Below are 9,584 nucleotides of genomic sequence, written 5' to 3' on the forward strand. Positions count from 1 at the left end.
CGTTGTTCTTTCCATACGCTCTTTCAGTTATATAACAGTTATATGTTGGTTTGCTGGGTTAAGACAGCCTTAAGACAATGTTTTATGTTTTGAGCCTTTGTCTTGAGGTAACGCACAATAACGGTCTTACGTCTTAAGAGTACAAGACAGCCATTCTGCTCAGTCCCTAACTAACTGCACTAGTTCAACAGTACAGCGATAACGAACAGACTATATGACGACACGTTTTGTCGAACTAGAACTCTGTCCAGACTCTAACTACAGGGACTCTACTCTGTAGAAGGTTGAAGAGAGGAGGAAGGAGAAAAGATGGAAGAAGGAAGGCAAAGATGGTACACGGGTAAAAGTAAAGGAACGAAATTATCTGGGAAAATAGCATCTTGGTACGGGAACTTGATACTGTGTCCGATAAGATGGGCGGAGAAGAATAGGAATAAATACCAAAAGGCAAATGGAGGAAGGAATATAGAGAAGGATGGAGCATTAGAATTAGAATGGAACTAGGATAAGTTAAATAGGATAGGAGAAGAGTAGGTTTATATTGATGTGTACAGAGTAGGCAGTATTAGATTGCGGGGTAGGAATGGAGGGATGAATGAGAGTGTTAAGGATATAATTGTAAACTAAGTCCCACTCCTTGGCATGTAAGCTGAAGTGTAATGAAAATTGTATATATTACGGCGTCGAATTTGCAAATGTCGCTGAATCAGCGAGCTTCAGGATTATATAATTAATTACCACGGATTTCTTTTGCAGGTTTTTCATTATGTACCTGGTGAAAGAGTCTGTGCATACGTATCTCAGGAAGCGATTAGCAGACCGACAACTCAACACGAACGAATTGGTGGAGAATGGTCAAACACCGTCGTGCACCAGCAACAGTCACGCACACGCGTAAGCTTGTTTGCGCCCGACTTTATCAATCGCTTTATATGTTTGTCGAGCCGATGACACTTCGACGGCGTGAAGAAACCGCGCGAAACTTCATCTTCTCTTAATTTATAGGGGCCACAGCCATTTACTGGCGATAATGGATGATGACTTCGTGATCACGTCGCTCTTCGAAGGCCTGGCCATCGGCTTGTGTTCAGCCGATCACGTCTGGTAATTGCATCGCGAATGTGTCTTCAATTCCTAATTCGAGCCGCGCTCGTGCTCTAAATTAATCGTTTAAAGCGAGGAATGACAAACTCCCCACACTATAAATGTAGCATTCTTTTCGCAATTGCTCTGTATCTGTGAGTGTGACGAAAAACTTTTTCAATTGTATCGCATCATACCAATTTTATTGGCATAACTTGAATTCGAGCACCAAACTTGATATAAATTTTCTAAATAAATGCAGAGATTAAGATACTTTATTATAGATTAGCTGAATAATGAATTGCACTTTAGTATCCCACCGGAAACGAAGAATCGAGCGGCAATATGACAAACGACATGATTTCGTTCGTAGGTACGTGTTCCTCGCAGTGGCGCCTCGTAAATTTGTGATAGCATTCTTTATAGGCGTAGAACTGATCGCGTCCAGAACCGGACCGTGCCTGTCCGTGATTTATACTTACACGTTCGCCGTGATGTCGCCGATAGGAATCGGCATCGGGATGGAACTCGTCGGCGGCGGCAGCGTAGCCACGAGCGGACCCATGGCAGTGATATTGCAGGCAAGCCTCTCAATCTTTTCAGGGGAAATTCAATGAAAGAAAAAATTGCAATAAAACGATCGTAATACGCGTATCGAAAAAATAACTTGACATTCAAAGAATGCTTGGGATTCCGCATAATCTATGAATTGGCCAGCAATTGCGCGGCATGTAAACGGGAAAACTCTCCTTATCGTCTTCTTCTCGTTGCAGTTACTGGCGTCGGAAATTTTGTTGTGCGTCCTATTATTCGAGATCGAGCAGGAGCATGATCGCACTGTGTTGTGGCAGTTATACCTCTCGATCCTCGTCGGTTTCCTCGTGATATTCGGATTGCAGATGTTGAGTAAGTATATACGATTTTATTTCGCGCTAACACACACGCTCACAGTAGTGTTTCTGAATCCCTCGGTGATAGCAGACGCATAAAAATTGGGATCCTTTAGATACTTAGTTAGTTATAAGTAAATGCCCGATCTCTGCGCTTTGTAAACGCATTCCCCGTATCTAACAAATATAGAACTGGGAAGTTTAATAGATAAGAATATTGCGTTGATACGCACACGTGCTCAAGTTGTGACTTATAACTTCGTCGCGAAATATAACATTGCAAGGTGACTTGTATAATTCATTGTGTTACTAACGCTATTAGCTCAGATATAATAAGGCTACTCGAGGTGATTATTGAAATGATCGATTATTAAGCAGCTTCCTTATATTCGGCTCAAACAAAACGCTCGCTGTATCGTCGTACGAACCGCGTCATTATCGTTGATTAAATACTTTCCGCTGATAGTTGAGTTCAGTGAAATATTACTGTGCTTGGCGAGGGACCGACCTCTCTCTTTCACACGATGATAGCTAATAAAACCTAATTTCTTACACTTATCGAATCATCCCGTAAAAATATATTTAAAAAAAATTGCAATAAATTCACAAACACGTGTCTTTTCGACTTCAGCTGGCCACATGTATTAAATACGCTTTCACAACGTTTTGACCTTTGTTACGGAGTCATGTCAAATACAAGTAAAAACGCATTTTAGCGGAATGGAGTTCTGTATTAAGAGTACAATTTCACTGCGGTCTTGGTCTTACATCCCTCGGCTCCGGACGTTAGTGTGTTTGACATAACTCCGTAATAAGATCCCACTTGATAAGAACCTAAACCAAAGGTCCAGTATCTCTGCTACTTTTAGAGATATGCAAAAATTATAATTACGAAAGTTGTACTACATCAAGGAAGCCATAACACGTTAGTAATATTTTTTCAAAAAGTGGAGGCGCTTCGAAGATTTCAAGGTGACCTTCAATTTTTTTAAATGGAACCCCCTATTGTTTATTATAGTATCTTATTCTACTAATTAATATGAACAACTTTTGTTGCAAACAGTTTAATTTAATTCCTTATTTTCACACGTGGGGGAGTAACTTTGCAACGTAAATTAACGTTAGTTCCTTTCACAGATCTCGCGTTCGGTTCAGTTCGCGCTTTAAAAATCGCACGAAATCTCAAACATCCACGCTTTCTGTCTACAGCTGCCCATCATTCCCACTTAGACGGTGGCCACGGACACGGACATTCGCACAACCACACGCAGATGGAGCAACTCGATCACGATCATGATCACGATCATGAGCACGAGCACAAGTACGATATCGTCACGGAGGCGATCGACAAAGTAACCGACAGTATCGCCGAGGCTGTCTTCAACGCCTTCACGTCGACTACGCCGTCGACGATAGTACAACCGACCAACGTGAGCGAGATCAGCCCGTTACATCCTCAGCGAAGTTAGGGGACCAATCTTTGGGTTCCCGCAAGTACAAAGCTCCACGGCTGAATTCTCTTCAGATTCAGCGCAACCACGATCTCTCGGAAGCTCGAAGATCTCGAGACGCCTTTACTCAGGGGGACTCTTCTCATGCGGTTTTTTTTTAAGCATTTAGCGAAGTAAGAAACTGAAATATTGATCAGTGTCAAGCTGACTTTTTAGTGTCTAGATTTACGTCGTGAATCGGATCGATGAACTCGACCATGTTGCTGGTGGACATGGTGCGTGCGATAGGAAACTCGTATCGCACCGCCACGCAACGTTACATTCGGTCGGGAGAGCCGGTCCATCGATTTCCTAATTACTCAACGAATCCAAACAAGCCATGTGCATTTATAGCAAGAAATTTTAATAAATTATCACAGCTATTTTTTATTACGGCCGTCATATGTTTTCTTATACCTAGTGCAACAGTACAAAACGAAATGGGGATTCGGCACATTTTCCAGACCCCGTGTTTTCCTAAAGAATCACCTTCCTTCATATTTTTATATAGAAAATTTATAGAATTTTCATTCTTTTCACATCAAAAAGGGATCCTCGAAATTGTCGTTTTCAAAACTAGCCAGAGTTTATCTTCTGGAATATATAAGATTACTGTAAAAATAATTCGCGCACGCTTGAAAAACGCACGCGACCGTGAACTTTTCGAACGCTCGTCCCCGACCCTGCGTAAAAGCGTAAAAGAAGCGTTGAAGTTTCTTTTACGCTTCGCTGTTCCAAATTACGCTTCCCACACTTTTCGTTTACGCTTCTGTCACTCTCTCCTTACATTCGATGTACCCTCCAATTTTTATTTTCACCAGGGGAGGGGAAACCGCCTTCGTGAACGTCACCTGGATGTTATGTTGAGCTGTTATTGTTGAAAAGAATGCAGTATCATTATTTACGTTGCGACGAAACAATGGGTGCAGCGTCAACTTCGTTGATGATGATTCGCGATTTTATAACATTTGTGCGTCGCAAAACCACAGGTGAAAGCACTAAAAAGATTAATTAAAAGCAAAATAATAAAAAAGTATTTTTCCAATTTTTCCATTTTTTTCGGAAAAATATGAAAAATTTCACGAAAATTTTTCCCAAAAAATATTTTTCCGAAAATTTAGAACCCTACGTACGCCTCTCAACGATTCATGTATTTCATGTTTCGCCCAAATTGGCTTCAATACCAGAGAGCACCAGAGAGGAACCTTCCGGCAATGGTTTACTACCTACATGGAAAATCTTCCACCATTTCATCAATTCTCTTTTCAGGTACCTTCTCTTCACTCGTTACAATTATCATGTCCTGTCTATCCCGATCACTGTAACTCACATGTGCAGCGTTTGGGTTCCTCGTTTGACAATCCTCAAATAGTCGGTGATAATCTTCCTCGGTAATCTTTACTTTAGATCTGCGTTACATACGGTATAATAAAAAGATGGGAAACATAATAGAGTATTTTGCATTTAATGTTACGAATATATTATTCAAATATTAAGCAAAATATATTATTATAGAATAACTTATGTCGTATATATTCATATATATATGAGGGATATGCAGAAAGTAAGTTCCTGATGTATATACACCGCGTAGTAACATCTTCTTTGACCTCGTTGTTGTCATCATGGCATCATTAGCAAAGGAGCATTTCAGATGCTAGGATAGACGATAATCGCTAAATCTGGACTATAAAGCGTAACGCATTATCTTTTGACAATATTTAAATACGAACAATTAAATTCATCCTCCCTACATCGCCCCTAGCGATTATCATCTGTTCTAACATCTGAAATACTCCCTTGCTGACCGGCGATTCCATGATAATGATGAGAGCAAAGTCGTTGTCACATAGTATACATCACATCGCCAGCGGCAATGTTCAATGTCAAAGGGATATAACAATAAATAGATCGACGGCGTTTTACGTCGCAACGTGGGGCAGAGGACACTGAGTCACAGCTTCAGTCTCTTGATGTCCTCCGGCCGTAAGTCTATTCGCAAGGAAGCGATACGCCGCACCTCCGACGGCGTTAATCGCCACGCTATCGCGTCCGCGCCGCAGTAGTCGGCCAGTTCCTCGACCTTCTCTATGCTCAGAATGGTGGCGATCTGCGTTAAACGCGCAAATTTGTCCCTCACCGACCAGGACGTGGCGGCTGCCAGGTAGCTGGCTAACGATCTTATTTCCTTGTCCAGTATCAGACCCCCTGCCTGAAATGCACAGATACATTCGTTAGCTTCAGTTGTATTACACACGAGTAATTAAGACTCACGAGCGCAGATTTATTTGCAGGAAATTGGATGAGACTATTCACCACAGGCTTATCGCTACGAAAAAGGATAAATTTAGTACACAAACCCGATTGAAGGTCGATTTCAAAACTACTTTTTCCAAACGGGCCGTTACTTCCGCAGTTAGAAGTCCGATAAGCGCGTCGTAATTGGAGGTCGTCAAACTATCCTTGAATCCTCGAAGTAGACCCTCCAGATTCGTGATTAGCGTTTGCACAAACGGCTCGTCCGTCTCGTACCGCAGTAACTCGTCCTGTGTGAGAACCGCTCGTTATAGTCATAGACATATGAAATCTACTTATCGCTACGGGATATCTCATTGATACGATGATATACCTCGTTGATATGATGATCTATGGACAGAAACGCATCGACCCACGGAGTGACTCTGGGCTTTACAGCGCTGACGCGCAGCTGTTCCAGGCCGCAATCGATAATGCCACGTAATATCAGTATCACCGCCCTGAGACTGGATAAGCAGCTGTCAATTTTGCCTCTGTCCTTTTTCTGCATGTTGGGGAACGTCGCGTCTATCTCTGCGCCGAGACTTTTGCACAACGTTTCTACATATTCCGTGCTAACGTCGGCGTTATTCAAGTAGGCCTGAACAAATGAACATGAATAATAATTATAGATACACAATAAAGCTGTTATTTTAGTGATTAATAATATATTAATGTATATCGTATAACGTGTGAAACTACATGTAGATTTTAAAAACCGCACCAGGAACATGAGACGGGCGTATTCTGTGTCCGACGTTTGCAGACGACCGTGCTGTATGCTCGTCTGGAGAGCGCTGTACGCCTGTGCGAGATCCAGGTAGCCCGCTGGATAGCCCTGGCGCAATCTGTTTCTCAGTCTGTTGGCAAACTCGCCCTCCAAGATGCCGCAGGCCATATTGACGACAGCACAAACGCCGTCCACGCTCCAGCTCGACATAGCCCGGCTGCAGAGAAGTTTACGTTATAATTTTCAATGATACACATAAAGGACTGACGTAAACCTGGCGAGACGTACCGCACGCATTTCTGCACGATGAAGAATACGTCGTCGACCATGCTGGAAGTCTGCTGATCTGGATCCAGCGCGTCCATTCCTAGAGCCTTGTTCACGCTCTCCTCGAGGAAGTATCTCTCCAACGCAAGATAAGCACCAAGCAGCTCTTGCATGCCGTGCGCCAACTCAGAGTTGTTCACGGTAGTTTCGAATTCGTTGAGCAACTCCGCACGTTGCGCCTCGTCTGTGGTACTGATCTCTATATCATTCTGCGAAACAAACGACGCATAAGCCCGCGCTGCCGAGACAACAAATAGAAAGATTCACGATTAATAAGACTTCACCTTAATCCTCCTCTTTAAGAATCGTATGTAAAGTTCCGCCCTCGAATGCATTATGGTTATTTCGCCCAAGAGAAGATCGAGCTCCTTAGGGTCGAACCTTTCGGGACTCGGCTTTCGCAGATACTCATTTATCATTTGTACATTCTTGGATATACACCTATGTTTCGTGAATACTGCAACAATCTTCTTAACCTGTCTGTTTGTGAAAAGAAAAACACAATTTTCTTAATGCATAAAATATTTCAATTGCGATTAATTCTACGCGCATAGTCTCACCTATCACACTCCTTTTGTAAAATCGAAATTGTCATCAACAGTCGACCGGGGCCGTAATAAGTCTCGATGATTGGCTGATGCACCTCCACAATTCGCGCGATCCCTTCGAACAAGAGGGTCATGGTGTCGGCGAAAATAACAGCTGCTCTCTTGTCGTTACTTTTAATCTCTAACGCCGCTTGTAGATTTTTCTGCGCGGTCTCATGTAGCTAGTATATAAAAAGTGAAAGATCAGATAGCGCCGTCTCTCTAAGCATTCAACAGGGAATTCAACAAATATAATTCAGCATAATTAACATCAGATGTACTTTGGTGCACAGGTAACTGCAGAACTTCTTCAATCCCTCCAAGTGCATCCCCAGCAGCGGGAAGATCTTGAAGAATCTCTCGACGGACGCCAGATCCTCGGATTTCACAGCCTCGTCGAATTTATGCGTGACAACCGCTCTCAACTCCATCGCGGCCTGTTGCAGGGTGACCAGGGAGCTGCTGATGCTAGTGTGATCACCCGACACATCCTCGGCCGTTCTCTCCAGCAACTGCTGGTCCATCGCTAAGTAACGATGCACGTGCGCGGCACCCTGCTCGTAATCCTCGTTGCGCAACGCGGTTGCGACACCTTCGCTGCACAACTGCAAGTCCAGTATATCGTTTATTCTACTCTGGCACTCGCACACTCGGCTCTGCGAAGCAAAATCGTGGGGTTTAAGGCTGGCACTCGTAAGAAAATGGTAATTGTATGACGATATCTAAAGGTGCGTCCAGGGAGCCCGCTTTTGGCGCCTTAAAGCATCTTATGTCTTTGTTCGACATACAGCGAGCAACAAAGACAGACAGATGTTTTCAGCGCTAATAGCACCTCCTCGAATGCAGCCTGAGAATGACGATGTCGACCGTGGTGTAACTTACTCTCGCCAGATCCAATTGCCTCACTTTAGCGCTGACATTCTCGGCTAGCTCGTTGGTACGCGAGATCATGTCGCAGAACTTCTCACCCTCCGCTCGTATCAGCACGACATTCGGCAGCACCTTGCCGATATTCTGCAGTTTCGCCTCCACGTGACATCGTCGGGCGAGGATCGTGTCCAGATTCTTCTTTATAGAAACCTGTCGGGTAAAATGTCCCTTCAGTGAAACGTACAGTAGAATTCCCATGTGAGAAATCGCGAGATGTACAACGCTATTTCTTCGACGGCACGTGCGGTGCGTGACGTTGATTCTAGAGAGAACGTCGGAGAATTTTTTCCGGAGACCGCGAAAGTAAAAAAAATCCTAATCTCGCGGAGATTTGTGGCGCGCGGAAAATGTTCGTTAAACGTTAACGCGATCGTGATCGTGTACGAACCTCGTCTTCGGACAACTTGTCCAATATTTGCTGCAGATTCTCCTCGTTCACCGGCAGGTCCATCGTTACCAGCCGGTCGACAAAACGACGGGACCCAACGGCTTTACTTGACGGTGTTTAGGCACTTGGCATTGGGTCGGTTTTTTTATAGCTGAACTGGCTGCACTAGCTCAGAGTTTATTTTTCTCCTTCGGTAATATTGAAGGAGAGTCTCTCACTCTCCGATTTTGACGAAAATTTTATAAAGAACAGACCAATTTCTCCACACGTCACGCGTATTGTCGCACCCACGTCGTCAACAGCTTTCACGTTTATCTCATTGGCTGCGTTCGGCAGGAAAAGCTGCTTTGCAACTATTGTAAAATTCGTGAATCTGATTGGTGTGTTCTCTCAATCTTGTGTGAATTTAAGAGCATACGCCAATCAGATTCATGAATTTTACAACAGTTGCAAAGCAGCTTTTTCTGCCGAACGTAGCCATTGTAAACAAGAATGAGGATAGACAGGTTGCCAAAGGCCCGGGTGGAATCGAGACCACCACACACTTTATTTGTAGCGGCGGCTTGACCGCAGCCTGACTGTTGCGTCAGACTTTGACTGTACAACTTTGATCTAACGAGAAAGGAGAAAGAGGAAAAACAGAGAAGAAAAATGTACGTTGCAAATCAAAGAGGATCGGATAGAGTGGAAGCTGCCATAAGAGCACAATGTTAAATAGCGTGGCCGAGTTTCAGAGCCATCTACCAGCTCAGAGGCCATCCTAAATCCTCCTACTCTTCAATATATCGAGAAAAAAAATCTTGCTCGCCGGGAATCGAACCCGGCTCGCGCGGATGACGGTCCGACCAAAGAGGATCGGATCAG

The 9,584-nt window shown here is 43.7% G+C and overlaps 2 protein-coding genes across 2 annotated transcripts in view; one reads left to right on the forward strand and one right to left on the reverse strand.

Moving 5' to 3' along the window:
- The window catches only part of LOC105557847 (zinc transporter ZIP1-like), a 28,108-nt gene extending 24,257 nt beyond the window's left edge, over window positions 1-3,851 (forward strand). The window contains exons 5-9 of the mRNA XM_012005208.1: window positions 757-894; window positions 1,006-1,104; window positions 1,457-1,664; window positions 1,857-1,989; window positions 3,183-3,851. Of these exons, the coding sequence (XP_011860598.1) occupies window positions 757-894; window positions 1,006-1,104; window positions 1,457-1,664; window positions 1,857-1,989; window positions 3,183-3,442 (838 nt within the window). The 3' untranslated portion in view covers window positions 3,443-3,851. The remainder of the gene's footprint in view (window positions 1-756; window positions 895-1,005; window positions 1,105-1,456; window positions 1,665-1,856; window positions 1,990-3,182) is intronic.
- Window positions 3,852-4,909: 1,058 nt separating this feature from the next.
- Window positions 4,910-9,065, reverse strand: LOC105557848 (conserved oligomeric Golgi complex subunit 4). Its single transcript, XM_012005209.1, has 10 exons — window positions 8,721-9,065; window positions 8,285-8,482; window positions 7,684-8,058; window positions 7,376-7,584; window positions 7,100-7,295; window positions 6,777-7,024; window positions 6,483-6,705; window positions 6,093-6,359; window positions 5,824-6,009; window positions 4,910-5,675 (listed from the first exon to the last, which is right to left on the reverse strand). The coding sequence occupies exons 1-10, from the start codon at window positions 8,781-8,783 to the stop codon at window positions 5,418-5,420; spliced, it is 2,223 nt and encodes a 740-aa protein (XP_011860599.1). The 5' UTR covers window positions 8,784-9,065; the 3' UTR covers window positions 4,910-5,417.
- Window positions 9,066-9,584: the final 519 nt, after the last annotated feature.

This window comes from Vollenhovia emeryi, unplaced genomic scaffold (assembly GCF_000949405.1).
Source record: "Vollenhovia emeryi isolate VEMERY1.0 unplaced genomic scaffold, V.emery_V1.0 DF939411.1, whole genome shotgun sequence".
Classification (NCBI taxonomy): Eukaryota; Metazoa; Arthropoda; class Insecta; order Hymenoptera; family Formicidae; genus Vollenhovia; species Vollenhovia emeryi.

Bases quoted from the DNA above. Each gene is read 5' to 3' on its own strand.
- LOC105557848 (XM_012005209.1), bottom strand. From the start codon at position 8,783: ATGGACCTGCCGGTGAACGAGGAGAATCTGCAGCAAATATTGGACAAG. The intron at 7,025-7,099 runs GTGAAGTCTTAT...TTTGTTTCGCAG, and splicing joins TCTTAAAGAGGAGGATTAAG to AATGATATAGAGATCAGTAC. The intron at 6,706-6,776 runs GTACGTCTCGCC...ACTTCTCTGCAG, and splicing joins ATCGTGCAGAAATGCGTGCG to CCGGGCTATGTCGAGCTGGA.